Here is a 16,586-nt window from a genome sequence, read left to right as displayed (position 1 = left end):
ATTGCTATGCGAAAACATAGCGAACTTAACATATATTTTTATTAATGAACACTTCCCTGACATAAATAGGCCTACGTAGTTTTACTAGTTCGTAGTTTGGGAATGTGTAGCCTATCATAAACCAGTCCAAGAAAAGAAGGCGTTAAGGAGCCATGGAATTAGCCTATCTATCCGTAATCCTAATCTCCGTGGTCGGTCTAGTATGAGGGGTTGATTAGGAAATAAGACGCACCCTCTACGCGCTTTTATTGTAGCACTACTTTCGGTGTATGGTTTGGGTTAAATCAGGATCCAGGATTGAGAATGTTGACTTTGTGTAGTAGGTTTAGGCCCTATGTCTAATGTTATTGTCTCAACACTTACATAATAATGAAATTATTTTTACCACATTTAAATTGTAATTGACTGACCCAAGTGGGGAACTATGACGGACATATTCATGGTATTGCTCGTGTTCCATTTGTGTGTGCCCAAGCGGCCAAGCCGGTGCTGTGCCGAAAACCGACCCCCTGCCTCTAACTCCTCTGCTCGTTCAAATATAAGACGTGGTGAATATTTTAATTTTGTTTATGTATTATAAGTATTTATAGACTAGTAGCACATTACACGTCTTTCAAACGCGAACAAACAAGATTATTTTCTATTCTATAAAATGCGGAAAACGTCATTTTTACTGTTGTCTTTAACGACAAAATGGGGACAGTATAAGGACAATAAATAACGCTATCACGTAAGAGCAACGAAACGTTGCTTACATTTTGAACGAACTGAATAATAACATCTCCACAAGCAAGTGTGTGCGTGTTCACGAGCAGGATATATTTCGGCAGGGAGTCGGATTTCGGCACAACACCTGTCCAATTGTCGGACAAGGGTGCACTGATGCATATGGTTTGCCTTGTAGTTTTGCACAATGGTAGGAAAATCCACGACAAATCGACAAAACACCGGCACAATGATATCGCTCCATACTGCACACACTCACACTCATTTAGTCAGTAGCCTATAACCCATAGCTCTCATGTTTCTGAATCCATGGAAACAAGACGCCACAAAAAGACGCTCATGCGTGTTTTCTTTGACCACTGGTCGGTAGGCTACTTGAAAAAACCTTAGTCCTAAACATGGCACAATTCAAAAAGGAGGCATGGTTTGAGTTGAACATGAGGAGAGAGCCTTGGTGTCGGGTGGAGGCATATAGTCCCTGGCAAGGCGCTGAGAGGAGACATTTTGGCTGTCACCTGCAGGAAACATGCGACTTCAAGTCGACCGAGCAGCGAACCTCCTGTGTAGGACATTCTAACAAACACCGGGAAAGAAAACACTTCGAGGAGAGCAGTAAGCATCCTATTACGCCATAAGGACGTTGTGTGTGTTAAAACTATTTTTAATATACATTATGATGTAATTTTTTCTCTCGGATTGAAACGTTTATTTATTTTCCCTTCTTTTCAGACAAAGCGCACCTGGTTTGAATTATTGATTGACATTCCTTACACTTTGCCTGGAATATTTCTTAAATAAACCACAATTTACAATGATCGTTTTCACCTGGCTTTAGGAGTATTTTATTTCATTGTATAAATAGCCTGTAGGATACAACATTTTAGTCATATTACAGGATTAGGCCTACATATTACAGGAGGGTCGTTTTAAATGGACTCCGCTACCTTTTGAGTGTGGGTCCTGATCTTCTGGAAGAGCATGAGAGCGTTGTGTGACGGGGCCTGCTGGACAGTCTGAGGCACCGGGCCCTTCACCTGGGCTATGTATTCACCTGACAAACGGACAAGGCTCATTCCTCATCTGTAGTGAGAGATGAAGAGATTGTGAAGTTCTCTGAAGACAATGATGTTGATGCTCATTTTTATAAAAACAGCTTTGCAGACACAGGCCAACACTTCAGTCCAAACAAACACATAGGCCTTGATGGAACTGCAGCCCAAACCTCCAGGCTCAGTACAGGACATGCACCATTCCATTAGGCTAAACTAGTCCCATTTGTGGTTCCAGGGCAGACGTGTGTCTAAACCTACCTGTTTGTCGAATCCCAGAGCAGGGGAGTCAGTCTCCAGGCAGATGTGTTCCAGAGGAATCTGCTTGATAAGCTTGTCTTTCTGATATAAGACAGTATAAACAGTTATGACATGGGAGCTGGGGCACTGTAATGGGGGGGGGATTAGGATGATTCTAAGGGCCCTGGTCAGACAGGGGGCCCAGAAGAACCCCATACATTCCTGTATGATTTCAATTTTGGGGCTCAGAGTATAATTTAGCCAGGGGGCCCAGAAATCCTAGCGGCGCCCTTGCATGGGAGTACACATTTGTTCTTTCCAGTAATAGAGTACTGCACAGTAATAGGAGCTTTTTTTGGTATATAGGCTACTTTGAGAATAAAGATGATTGCTATATTGTTGATGGTATGTATCAGACCCTGTCTGATAAGTGTCTCTTATGAGACAGGGTCAGGCACAATCTGTTCTATCAATTATAGCATATAATAACACATAAGCAAAGCAGTAACACCGTATCTGGTCTAACACAGTGTGAAGAGTATGACACAAGTTAGTTTGTTATTTACATACCATTGTGACATGGTTATACAAGAAAAATGATAACAGGGGTAAGGTTCAGTACAGAAGGCCTAGGACATTTCTTTTTTTATTGTGTCCATGTTCAAAACTACAGCTATATGTTTCCACAGAAATACATCCTAAGCTGTTTCAGTCACAGTAAAATATTATATGACCAGGGTCCTTGTGTTTAATGCCTGGCTATGTCCCATGCCTGAATACAAACTTATAAAAGCTACATGGACCTGATCAGTGACAACATTCCTCGTTTGTAAGACAGCAGAGGGAATGGCTGAAAGAACTAACTCAGTCAGAACAAAAACAGTTTGTCAGTGCAATTCCACCTTGTTCACAGACTGCATTGAAGGTTAAGACCTGAGGTATCTTTTGTGGAAGAATGGGATTTCCACTGTGCTAATGTTAATCACAATCAGTAGATAAGCTTTTACCTTACCATCTGTTCAATATCAATATATTATGTTTTATTATCCATTCATATAAACGGAAACTACTATATTCCGATGACAGTCACATGTCTGATGTAGTATCCTCCTGCCTATAATAACAAACATCAATTGGCTGTATGTTATCTTAGTTTTTCTCTATCAACTATAAACACCATCCCCTGACCTTCATGCCTGAAAGAGACTTTGCCAGTACCACCGTGGGCATTTTAATGTTGAGTTGTTTGCTAAACTCTCCAGTCTGCATATTGCTAAATAGGCCTAATTATAAAACCCAGAACTCAACTGAACGTAGTCATTCCATTCCTGAAGAGATTCCAGAAATGTGTTTATCACCTTACCATGGCCTATCATTAAGTACTAGCACTGTGTTTTGAGAAGAAGGCAGAGACAGGAGGTAAGGGAACAAGGAGACATCGTTGAAACTCCAGCCATTCCTTCATTGACTGTCCACCTAATGGGTTTCATCCCAACACCTGGCTACTGTGTGTGTGTCCAACACTGGAGAAATATTACATTTCTATTCTAAGGTGATGAAAGGAAATGTGTTCGTTAATATGTTTGTTTGTTTCTTACCTCCCTCACTCCCTCCCTCCTTGCTTCCTTCCTTCCTTTCATCCTATTCTGATTGCGAGTGTGGTTGCCGACCCACCTGTGTGTTAGCAACCACAGGGGTGGGGGAAGAGGTCCTCCAGGGCCACGGAGGGACGCCCTGCAAAGTTATGCAACAGAGCTCGGCTGACACCTGAGAAGGACAGCCCAACCAACAAGACATCAGAAAGCAGGTCGGTAAGCGGTATCGCTTACTGACCACCCCCTCACAACATCAACCCTCCCATTCCCTCCCCTCTTTCTGCCCAACATGTGTGTTTCATAAGACCAAAATCTAGGAACCGTGAAGTACAGTCTATTATATAAATCACAAGCCATTCAACTAGTGACACAAGAAAAGATTGTGTTATTAGTTAAGCGCCCCTGACAGTGATTTGGTCTACAATCTAAATGTTGTTTAGTCTGATGTTTGAGGCATTTACCTTGCTCCTTAAGAGTGGCTATGGTGACCTTTGCAGCTGATCTAGAGTGTACATTCCTGAATGGAGACAGATAAGGTACAGCCAGCTGTATTGGAGGAAAAATTGAACCGTGTCAAGGACACGCTAGATATGCTGATGCAGTTTCAGAAAGACATTCAGTGCTCATCCTGGTTATACTTCACAATAACAGCTCTTATGTCTTGACATGTCACCCAACTCTCTGAACCTCTTCACTCTTATGCCAACAGTACAACATTGATCAGTTCAAGCTCTATCACCGTAACCAGCTGAACATACCCTAGAGCAGTAGCTTGAGAAGTATTTTAGTCCTCACGAGATTGGCTTTCCGAACCACCTCTACAACCTGTGGAAAAATAAACAATTGAGTCTTCCTACCTGGACTGTGGTGCTACGCTGTTCTGTGGTCCCCCATCCCTGGATAGGATGGACTCCAACACATGGGGCCACCAGGTCAGGGTATCTAGGAAAACAGTGATGAGACTAGACTCAGAGAGAACATTTTTGGGAAGTAGTTTGCTTTTGTCTCTTCTTACTACACAACCAGAAAACGATCTCCCTACTGCAAATATACCTGCTGTCAGAGAAATTGAACCGTTTCAGGACACGCTAAATATTCTGATGAAAGACATTCAGTGCTAAGCCTGGTTATACTCCACAATAACAGCTCCTGTGTCTTGAAATGTCACCCAACACTCTGAACCCAACACCAACAGCAACCCCATTAAACAGATCTGAATGTGGGTACTTACACAGGCAGGTCCAGCTCCTTGGCTATCTGGAGCTGTTGGGTGAACACAGACAGCTGTCCCTCTCTCTGCTGGGCCATGGGGCAGAACCATTGAGTGAAGTCTAGTCCTATCTGGAACCCCAGGGAAGTTCAGCATTCTTAAAACAGGACCTTTGAACTTAACTTCAGTTAATCCAAGGAACACTTACTAAGTATAATTCTTACTTAAGTATTACTAAGTATTACATTTAATAATACTAAATGTACTAAACATACTAAATAATACAAAACATTTTGTGATAATGAGCTTTTGAAAAGGTATCGTTGGGTATTACCATTGTACTAGTAGAGTTATCAGGGATGCAGTCACTTATAGAAACAACCCAGTAACACCGGAGATGAGGTTTGACAACTCTACGTTACTTGGCTACAGGGAAATGTAGCTATGCAGCGCAGATGAACTAGGTATATCTCAGCCATCCGTCAGTAGAACATAACATTGTATCAAACAATAGGCCCTCTGCAGACCCCACATCGACAATTCATACGGCTGTCTTTATGCATCGCTATTTGTTTACAAGATGCACATGTATAGACTAACAATTAGCTAAACATATACTTGTGTAATTAGTGACACTTAACCTGCAATTGAACATCTTTATTTGAATATGGCATCATTTATATTTAAAAACTTTACATATAGCAACATAATACCTCGTTCTACAATATTTCTATGAGATCCATCCCCTATTAGCCAATCACTGTGGGCATAGTTGGTAAGAGTTAAGTCAATTTTATTTATCCCACTAGGGGAAATTTGTTTGTAGACAAATATTAAAACACATTCAATCCATCATAAATACTACATAAACAGCATACCTGACACCACACAGAGACAACAACACAATACAGTACAGTACAAGGATCACTTCATGTTGAAACCCAGAAATAAGTTCCGTCATTGAATACTTAGTGCCATTCATTTATGCAAATTTAGCCTCCCAATAGCTAAAAAAACAAGTCCCCAAGTCTTTTTGTTCTGTGGGTGGAAACTCTATACCTTCTTCCTGAAGGCAAGAGCTCAAACTCCTCCTTCAGGGGATGGTCAGTACAAGCCAATATGGCCTGGGTCGTCCTTACGACCTGCCTAACATAAAGCTCAGAGAGCTGAACTTGGTTCAGGCAGGAGGACTCAGTAGTGTTATTTACTTGATATTTTATTGCACAAGATACAATACATTATTGTAATACTTGAATTTGGCATATGGTTGTGCTCGCAGCGGCTCCCTGCCGCACCCAACTGAGACACCGTGTCCTGAGACACAGTCTCGACTACTGGGCATTCCCCCTGAGAAAGAAGAACACAGACAAATGATGGAGGCCGGGGAGGCGAAAGCCGCAGGAAGACTGAGAGTCTGTGTCGCAATGCAAGTGCCGGGATTCCTGCTATATACCCCGCCCTATTAGGAAGTTGTGTCCTGACACTTGATATGATGAGTTGCTGTGACGCGCTAGGTCTCGCGTCTCTTACCCCAATGACTTTACTGGCCACTCTGACAAGCCGATCAAGCCTGTTCTTATTAGCCAGATTCAGATTCCCAAACCACACCACAACACAAAAGGTCAGCACCGACTCAATAAACGTTCTATAAAACAGTCATCATTTTGGTGCACACCTTAAAATAGTTCATTTTCTCAGGAAATAGAGACGTTGCTGTACCTTCTTAGAAATGGCATCTGTGTTTTTCTGAAAGCACAGCCTGTTATCAAACACAGTACCCAAATATTTATAATTCTCAACCAAATCAATCTCAATCCCCTCAATAGTTGTGAATCTGGGAATGGGCACAGACCTCCTGAAGTCAATAATCATATCCTTGGCCTTCAGTTCAAGGTGAAACTCCTTACACCATGACGCAAAGTCATTGACAACTAGCCCATGATCCAGATCCCCTCCCTTCGGCAAGCTGACTATGAACATGTCATCTGCAAACTTTATGATGTGTTTATTTTCAAGAGGAGAGAGTACACAACCTTGTGGTGACCTAATGGATGAATGGAGCTTGTGTAAGAGGATGCCATTAACTCTCACACACTGTGATCTTTCTGTCATAAAGTCTAATATCCATCCAATAATATTAATATCGAGATTGAAGTCAGAGAGAAGTTTCTCTACTAGCAAGTGTGGTTGAATAGTGTGGAAAGGACTTTGGTTTTGTACACTTACCGACGGTGACAATAATTGAATGTTTCCAGATTTCCCGAATCTTTTGTAACTCCAGAGAAAACATTGCAGAGCTGATCAGCACAAGTCCATAGCAACAAGGTAAACCCCCCTGTTTGTCTTAGCTTAAGATTTCTCCCCATTCCTTAGTAAAAGTTGGTCTCAGCACCTTGTGAACATGTTTTAGGAGGAAACTCTGAGCTAAGAACTTTTACTGCTATTTAGGAGAACTCTTAGTGGTGAGATAAAATGTTCTGTGAATACGGCCCCTGTAGGTTATTGACCCCGAGGTGGGACACGTGTGTGTGTTTACTGGATGCAGACAAGGTCAGTTTTTACTGGATCTTGTAACATGATCACTAACATCATCAAGTTTAGGTTTTTCCAACTTTATTAAAGCATGTTATAGGGCGAAGTTCTAGACTTACACCAGAGAAAGACTTAGTAGAAGAATTAGTGACAGTAAAATGTAACAATGTAAAATGCACAGCACCTCTCTCTCTCACACACAAACACACACACTCACACAGGCCTACCTCCCCCATGGCTACAATGTCATCTCTGTATGTGTAGAACAGTGGCAAGGCAGGCTCCAGATCCTGTGACAACAACAGGCTGTGAAGTCTGTTTGAAACAGCTGAGTAATAGTTACCCCCAGAACATCAGATGTAATAGAATAAGTAGAATAGATTTAAATTATTTTTTATCCAGGATTAATTAATTTTCTTTGGCATCACCTTTCATTGAAAGGATCACATACACATAAAGGTTCACATCATACAGTTACTGTAAACCAGTCAGTAATGTTTTTATTAGGAGGAATAGTTACCCCAGAACACTGACTAGGAGGAATAGTTACCCCAGAACATTGACAAGGAGCAATAGTTACCCCAGAAAATGGTCTGAGAGCAATAGTTACCCCAGAACTGATTAAGTGGAATAGCTACCAAAGGACACTGACTATGAGTAATAGTTACCCCAGGATGCTAACAAGGAGGAATATTTACCCCAGAATATAGACAGGAGAAAGATTACCCCAGAATACTGCCAGGAAAGATTTTACAGCAGAATACTGACTAGGATGAATAGTTACCCCAGAATATAGACTAGGAGGAATATAACCCCAGAAAATACTGACTAGGGGGAATAATTACCCCAGAACACACAAACACATGAGTTATAGTAACTCTGTGTATAGCGTTGTTATAATCTGTAAAACAAGGTTTCTGCCTATCTCTTCACTCTTATGCCAACAGTACAGCATTGATCAGTTCAAGCTCTATCACCTTAACTAGCTGAAAATATCCTAGAGCAGTAGCTTGAGAAGTATTTTATTCCTCACTGATTGGCTTTCCGAATCACCTCTACAACCTGTGGAAAAATAAACAGTTGAGTCTTCCTACTTGGACTGTGGTGCTACGCTGTTCCGTGGTCCCCCAGCCCTGGATAGGATGGACTCCAACACATGGGGCCACCAGGTCAGGGTATCTAGGAAAACAGTGATAAGACTAAACTCAGAGAGAACATTTTTGGAAAATAGTTTGCTTTTGTCTCATCTTACTACACAACCAGAAAACGATCTCTCTACTAAAAATATACCTGCCGTCAGAAAGCTGCTGGGAGTCCTGGAAACCTTTTGACATTATTTATCCAGTGACTATGGAGCCCTATCTGGTAGAAACATTCTGTACTATGATCCACCAGAACAATAAACGCCTACCATAAATCACAATAGACAGAATTTTTCGACACCTGGATAACCCTCTCAAACTCGCTGGCCTCCTCTGTAACTGAGATTAAATTCTGGACTGCAGCCTGATAAAAATATGACAGGAGAACTGTCAAAATGCAAAAAACGTTTATAGCCAAAACAGTTGACAATTATTGTAAAAGTTATCGCATTACATTTTGAAATTGATATGATATTACCTCGATAGTCCTCTTGATCACATCATCTTAATCCTGCAAAGTAGAAAACTATTATTTTTATGCTGGGTAATGTGACCCTTAAAAATGGGCAACCTCGTTGAACAGTCTTTCTACTTAAGTCAATTGATACGATGCACTCTGCACTAGCAATCTTTTCAGGCAACAACCTACCTCCGCAAATTGGTGGGCTGACATGTGGCAGTGACAGTCAACAAAGCCAGAATCCATTGGAAATTAAACATATTTAGTTTTCTGGAAATTTGTCAACAGTGCATGCCTGTTTTTCGCAAGGGTTACATTCAGAGTAGCGGAATCTTTAGAATGTATTTGCTGTTTCTTCCAGACATCTACAGCTGAAAGTACGAACGTGAACTTCCGCTTCCTGGTTACTTATTTCAAAATATTGGCGCTACATTCGGAGCTCGAAAAGCGATACGTTTAAACGATGGTTAAAGAACAGTATTTAAGGGTGAAACTGTCATCGAAAAATATAGTTGTGGACCAAATTAAGACATGTAAAGAACTGCTAAGTAGATCATTAGATGCTCAAACGGGGATACCCAAAGAGTCAAAGCAACTTTTGCTGCAAGAGTTGTTGACAGTAGGTGAATTGATTGTTTATATTAGGGATAGTTGTTAGTGTGTACGTTGATTATTCGTTGTATTGGCTAACTACATTGGCAAATTGTCTAGATCGGTGTATTCTTTCAATGCTTAAGATGAGCTAGATATCCAATTTCGTGAGCTGGGCTACGGTGTTCCTTGTTTTACGCTGTATTATATGCAGAACTTCGAGAATGCCGTTCAGGACAACGTATTAATCAACGGCCAGACGTGGGAGGATGCTCCAGACGATGGCGGTGAGTCTATTGGCTAAAGCTTTCGTGTTCCCATCCCAACCAATATCTGCTGTCCTCGTTACTAATTGTTATATAAAGTCGGATGAGTGGCGATTTGAACTGCAGCAATGTGCATCAGTATGTATTACGAATGTCCGAGAGATGGGAGAGACTTGTAGAGGAATTCACTTTCCTGTTTCTTTTGCTCCTCTAGAAAATGAGAGCGGTTCCCTTGACAACCTCCTGGATGAGAGCATCGTGGAGACTGCCAGGCGACGTCGTGAATACCCCCAAGCGATAGTTCCGTACGTGGTGCGCACCCTGAAAGCTGAGAGGAAACTAATGGTGGGTCCCGTCCATAGAATTAGAGTAGACTAATGTACAGTGCCTGTCAAAAGTTTGGAAACACCCAGTCTTTAATTGTTTTTGAGAGACACATGCATGTTCCTATTGTTAAATGCAACACACTAGGCAATTTAACAGTACAAAGATTTACCTTGGGCAACATTTTGAATATTTGATTTCATTATATACATGTAGGTTAAATGCCCGACAGACTGTGATTGAGTGATTGAATTCATGAATTAAAAACAGGTGGTGCATGTGTCTCTCAATGATAAAAGGCTCGGTGTTTCCAAACTTTGACAGGGACTGTATGTATCTTTCCTGTCCCTGGCATTGGGTGACCTACAGCCATATATCCTTATTGTAGTGTCAAATTATAGTGGACAATTCAATACAAGTATTTTGTTGAACTCTGTATGGGTTGACCATCTGTAAGCCACTAGGTGTCATGTTGTTCACGCACATAGCTGACATTGTCATCTTTTTGGTAGGGGATGTTTGAGCAGGCGTTGCCACAGGAGCTGGAGAAAGACCCAGTCCAAGGTGAACCCACACACACACACACACTCATCTTCAGCTGTCTACGTATTTGCACCACAGTGTGAAGTTTCACATGGAATAATTCATTGTTGAGTAGAACCTCCACATGTTTCAGAATGAGCTCTGAGTGTATTTGTTTTTTTCCAGAGCGCATCCTGTCAGATCTGTCAGCTACTGCACAACGGATGTTCAAACAGGCCAGCTCGATGGTGAAGGTGACAGGAAGAATCTCATTGTTCACACTTAACTCCCATTTACAACCCCTGTCAGGTGTAAGCCCTGAACTATACCCAAGTCATTGATGTACCTGTGTGTATATTGATGGGTGTGTGTGGTTATGTGTGTGCAGTCTCAACAGGTCTTGCAGCAGAGAGCTGAGGGGCTGAGGCAGGTGTTGAACGTCAGACCCACTCCCGCCTCGCTGGAGGTTCACCGGGAAGTGTTCTCCATCGGCCCGTCCAACGGAGAAGTTGTGACAAAACCTCCGTCCCTTCCCCCGGGAAGAGCCATCAAGAGACGAGTGGGAGAGGCTGATGTACGGGCCTGTTACGCTGTTCCACAGAAAAAACAGCTGGTTGCCGTCAGAAAGCCTGATTGACAGACCGATTATCGAGCTGTATGGACTGTTGCATGTGTGTTGTTTAAAAGACCCCGAAAGATGTTCTGTGATACATTATGCTTTATGCACTTGTCGACGAGGCTGTGGCGCCCTCGCATGGCAGATGGTGTAACGACACTTGAAATTGTTAAATATGCAGATAAAGAAATTGGCTTTTGATTTGTATGCTATGAAACTGTGCAGTTGTGCTTAAAAGAAGAACAATGAAAGAAATAAACGTTCTATGGAGTAATAGAATAATGATCCACGTCAAGGCCGTAGCCATGGAGTCAACATTGGGGGGGACGAATTCTGCTGGGGAGTCTGAGGGTGCCCCCCTGAAAGGTTTTAATAATAAATAAAAAAAGAAGTTATCACTGAAATCTTCTGTTCCACACTATTGTTAAACTTTCTCACTCTTTTATAGGAATATTTAGCTAGACACTCGCGCTATCTACCCCTTGCTCTTCGCGCACTCTCATCTCATCCTTACCAACCAGTGTGAGCTTACACCTCCCGTACAGAACACCGGTATCAGTAATACTAGTAGTTATAAAATGGCAATTTTAACTTCAAGTTATGAATATAATTAACTTTTTTATGATATTTTTTGGACAGCGTGCGCGGTTGCCTTTCGTAGCGTAGCACATTTACATTTAGTCATTTAGCAGACGCTCTTATCCAGAGCGACTTACAGTAAGTACAGGGACATTCCCCCCGAGGCAAGTAGGGTGTAGGGTGAAGTGCCTTGCCCAAGGACACGTCATTTAGCACAGCCGGGAATCGAAACGGTAAACTTCAGATTACTAGCCCGACTCCCTAACCGCTCAGCCACCTGACTCCCCACATTTATATTTTATTTATATTTTCATATCAATATATTGGGGGGGACATTTTGACCAGATTTGAATATTGTGGGGTCCCCCCCAATATATATTATGATTACGACCCTGATCCACGTTGAAGTTGGCGGGGGGGGGGGGGGGGGGGGGGTATTGTCACGTGACTTCAGAGAAGCCCAGCTGGCTGTGTAACTTTTAGCTGTGGCGCTATCGTTTCTCTATGTTTAATCCTGGACTACAATGAACTGTGCCTGTGCGTAATTAAACATAACTTTGTGAAGACTTTTTCAATCATTTTTCCAATTCAGAAGACTGCGTTGCTTAAATGACTGTTCAAGCAAGATGCAGGGCAGTGATGGAGAAAACGTCATACTTCAACAGTGTGAGGTAAGAAAACCGCTGCCAACATCCACGTTGCGAATTTTGTTGTCCAATTGTGAAAGTCGTAAGTAGATGAATCCTGTAAAGCACACGTATAGAAAATAAGTTGCTAAATGTGTTTTCAAGTTTCAGATGTTGTATTTCCCCTCATAACAGAACAAAATCATATAAAGTCATCTTTTTTGTAAATAGTAATTAAAAAATATATTTTATTAAAATGTAATTTAGTTTTAGTCCCGTGTTCATCCATGTTCATTTGCTAAAGTCCCAAAGATGGTTCATTTCCTCTGAAAAGCAAAGATAAACATTACACTTGCTGCATATTGTGTTGGTGTGTCCTTTTTTGCAGTGTTGGCAGCATCCTCTAGTTAAATTTGTGATTTGTTCCTTCCACACATTCAGTGAGTGGTGTACAGATGAGTTGCTTGGGACCCCGTTAGGTGAACTCCCATCTCCTGAGGACAGTCACAGTCATGTTGAGTAGTTAACCTGAAAGAGTAGATAGGGTGGTGGGTAGAAAAGCTAACAATTTTCAGGCTAAATACATTCAAATGAATCCTAATCCTATTTACGCATTCCACAAAAGTGTATTCCAACAAATATTTAGTTATAGTCAATTATCAAAGACATAGGCTATTTATATCAGTATTTGTTTTTCTTCATATATGATCATGTGAGAAATGCCATGTCCCCCATGTAAGGGTCACATGCTTATTTGACTACCACCCTCACCCAGAATTACATAGACAACAAGCTCAAAATCAAATTTGATGAATGGATTCCATAATAACTAAATATTGACATATTGTAGACATTGTTAGAAATTCACCCATTTAGGTTTTTACTTACTTGAATCTGGACAAATGCAGTCCAAAAAAAGAGATGTGCTTGAAGGAAAGTTTGACTATGTAAATGTGGTCTTAAAAAAACTCACATTTACAGATTTATTTATTGATAGCTACCATTGAAAGCTCAAATTTTGCAACGTTGGGCCTCACAAGGCTAAATACCATCTACCGTGCATCTGCATGTATCTTTTCTGGTGGTACTGTGCTTTGCGCTATCGCCTGACACAAAGAATTTCCTGGGTTCGATTCCTGCTTGAGGAATAGTACAGCTCTCAGGTGGGCTATCTCTCGAGCCTCTCTGTGTGGAGTTTGCATGTTTTCTGCATGCTTACATGGGTTTCCTCAGCTAAGGAGCCCAATAAACTTGCTGAACAGATCACTCTTCTGCCAATGACACTCATGTGTGTGTGTTGGTGTCACCACCCCCTGCACACGCATGTGTGTGTGTCACATTGCATTATCCATCACATTTTCTTCTTCTCTGTTGTCTTTGCCCCAGAACTCAGATTATGATGATAACAGTAGGATGATGAGGAGAGAGAAGAACAAAGTTGCAGCCCAGAAGAGCAGAAAGAGACAGACACAGAGAGCAGATGAGCTGCATGAGGTGTGCTTGTGTGATTCGGGAGAGTTTCTGTCTGCACTACTGTCTTATAGTGACATTCTATTTAGCTACAAGTCTTTGAAAACTGCTATTCCTGGCAGTCGTTTAAGGTTCAAATGATCAGGTTCATGTTATCCTCACACACACAAAAAAAAAGAATATAAATTGGATTAAGTGAGTATTTCTTTTTAACATGTGGCTGCACGATTGCACTTACCTTTTTAGAGACCAAATATGAGAACCATGTGTAAAAAGTAAATACTAATGATTGTATGGCTCCTCCAGGCGTATGCTTGTCTGGAGCAGAGGAACCGGCAGCTGAGGAGGGAGGTGGCGTCTCTGTCGGAGGAGCAGCACCGCCTGCTGAAGCTCCTCCAGACTCACGAGCCCTGCTGTCCCATGATGCACTGCTCCACTAACCTGGGGACAGGACCCAGGGATGTTACAGAGAGGCCCCTGAGTTTGATCAAGACAACGACACTCACCATCTCCCATCGCTGACACAAGGACCAGGACACAGACACACAATGTACTTTTTAGTTTAAGGTATCGTACATCAGATCGTGTTTTGGATCAGTGACTCAGACCCAGTTCAGTTGACCCCAACCGGAAAAACCCTGAACTCAGTCTCCTTCTGTATGGCTATTGGCCATGCTTCTTTAGTTCTGGTAAATGTTTGAAAACCACATCTCTTATTGTGGGTGTTTTGGTCCACCGAGTACGGTAGACCCTGGCTTTATTAAAGTTAACTTCTCTTTTACTAGAGACAAGATTCACACCCGTGACCAATGAACCATCTACTTTTGGTAGTTATTGTTTTCCCTCACAATTAATTTGTGTAACAAAACAGCTACAAAACTGTATCTTGCTAAAATGAAAAAATCTTTGATTTTGATTACATGACTGATGGTCATGTAATCTGATGAAACACATACAAATAAATTATTTATTTCCATTAATTGCAGTACAAATATGTTTTACATTTTGGTGGATCCCTTCAGATTTAAAAAATCTATTTGTTCCTCCTTAGACTCTCTTCGAAATGACACACCTCATCAAGACCTACATAGTGTACAGTGTATTTAAACGATTATGAAACTTTACCTTAGTTAAAAAGTGTTTTGAAGTACCGGTAAGTTAAACTGTATTTTTTCTTCTTCTTCTCTCAACTGCATCTGACAGAGATGGCAGATGATCGATTGACTTAATGATAGGACGTTTATAATAGTTTTGAAATTTGAGTTGTTAGGTAACTATATTTCTAATATACTTCCTATAATTTCATATGTCCACATGACCAAGGACTTTTATGTGTCCCTCCTCATAAAACATTGACCTTGATATGATATTGTGTATTCCTCAGTCTGCTCTTGATAATATTGATCATTTGTTTTTTGTTGACATTTGTGCACACAACACAATTCAAAAGACGTACAGTAAATTTGTATAAATCAATATCTATAAATGGCAAACAAATGGAATTGGCTGTATATTCTGCTGCCTGATGAGTTAAGCAAAGAACATCTCAGTCGATAGCTTCCCTAAATAACTAACTAGGAAGGTGTGTTGTACACTGAGAACTTTTGGTGTATCACTTCTCCATGAAAGTACCACAGTGGACCATGTATAGAATATTAATCTACCAAACCTATCTACTGTACATCCTCTTTTCTCTTTCCACCTTCCCTTCTCACTTTGGAAAAGGGCATCTACGTTTCTTTCACTTCGTAACAGGTTTTTTTTGTAGATGGGAGAGAGTGAGGTGAGTGGATACTGACCTCTAGCGGCTAAAACGTGAAAAGCACACAATAAGCTACTGCTCTACAGTTGATTTAGGGAGGATGGTGTGAAAGTGTGTACCGTTCCGACCCGTAAAAGGTCTACAGAAAATGAATAGCTTGCATGCCTGAAGCCTATCCTTCATTGAAGATCCTCTGTCATGTCCTAATGTTGGTGTCACTAATTTGTCACTAATTAGACAAAGGTCACAATCATCATAATACATTGGCAGTGTATCATTTTAATGATTTTTACACTGAAGAGCGTGCCAGTAGTCCTTTGAATCCTGCTTCCTGTTTCCTGCTTTGATTCACTTGCATCAAAAGGCTCTTTCCACATCTTCTTAACAGGTAAAGCAATGTGTGGTGCCCCACCATTCTGTGGAATGATCTGAACACCACACATAGTTTCCTCTCTGCTCCTGCTGTTGAAGGAAGTAGTTTAGGAGATAACGGTGAAAAACGCTGCAAGGAAGCGAGAAGCAACCCACATAATGCAAGGATTTGTGAGTTGTTGTTTGCGCTTTTGTTTTTTTCTGGAACTGCACAGAGCTGTATGTAACCACTGTTGTTGTGGATTTTTCTTCCTTGAGGAAGTATTTTTTATTTTTAAGGATTCAGGAAGCTCCTTTATTCCTCCATTGCTCTGTTAGTGTCTCTTCTGTCATCACAGAATGATTCAGAGACCTCTTACAGTTGATGGAATGAGGGTCAACCATCTCTTACAGTAATTCATTGCCTCATGTTTCCTCAGAAAGTGTGTGATTTCCTCTGTGATTTCAGCACTGCTGTTCTTTTGCGTCACGTGGAGCCTAAAGACTCCGCGAGAATTTCACCCC

The 16,586-nt window shown here is 41.3% G+C and overlaps 4 protein-coding genes across 4 annotated transcripts in view; 2 read left to right on the top strand and 2 right to left on the bottom strand.

Moving 5' to 3' along the window:
- The window catches only part of flvcr1 (FLVCR choline and heme transporter 1), a 45,301-nt gene extending 37,929 nt beyond the window's left edge, over positions 1–7,372 (bottom strand). The window contains exon 1 of the transcript XR_009930965.1: positions 7,047–7,372. The gene's annotated coding sequence lies outside the window, so the exon portion shown is untranslated. The remainder of the gene's footprint in view (positions 1–7,046) is intronic.
- Positions 1,671–4,926, bottom strand: tatdn3 (TatD DNase domain containing 3). Its single transcript, XM_062467811.1, has 4 exons — positions 4,842–4,926; positions 4,468–4,552; positions 2,037–2,117; positions 1,671–1,806 (listed from the first exon to the last, which is right to left on the bottom strand). The coding sequence occupies exons 1-4, from the start codon at positions 4,916–4,918 to the stop codon at positions 1,774–1,776; spliced, it is 276 nt and encodes a 91-aa protein (XP_062323795.1). The 5' UTR covers positions 4,919–4,926; the 3' UTR covers positions 1,671–1,773.
- A 1,954-nt stretch (positions 7,373–9,326) lies between the features above and the next one.
- Positions 9,327–11,670, top strand: nsl1 (NSL1 component of MIS12 kinetochore complex). Its single transcript, XM_062467810.1, has 6 exons — positions 9,327–9,573; positions 9,760–9,832; positions 10,026–10,156; positions 10,648–10,699; positions 10,844–10,911; positions 11,046–11,670. The coding sequence occupies exons 1-6, from the start codon at positions 9,418–9,420 to the stop codon at positions 11,292–11,294; spliced, it is 729 nt and encodes a 242-aa protein (XP_062323794.1). The 5' UTR covers positions 9,327–9,417; the 3' UTR covers positions 11,295–11,670.
- On the top strand, positions 11,555–14,891 carry batf3 (basic leucine zipper transcription factor, ATF-like 3). The gene is made up of 4 exons (XM_062468136.1): positions 11,555–11,583; positions 12,445–12,523; positions 13,865–13,972; positions 14,255–14,891. Exons 1-4 carry the CDS (start codon positions 11,555–11,557, stop codon positions 14,468–14,470), a joined length of 432 nt encoding a protein of 143 aa, XP_062324120.1. The 3' UTR covers positions 14,471–14,891.
- Positions 14,892–16,586: the final 1,695 nt, after the last annotated feature.

The sequence above is a fragment of the Osmerus eperlanus genome, chromosome 8 (genome assembly GCF_963692335.1).
Source record: "Osmerus eperlanus chromosome 8, fOsmEpe2.1, whole genome shotgun sequence".
Classification (NCBI taxonomy): domain Eukaryota; kingdom Metazoa; phylum Chordata; class Actinopteri; order Osmeriformes; family Osmeridae; genus Osmerus; species Osmerus eperlanus.
This window is presented reverse-complemented; position numbering and strand designations above follow the sequence as displayed.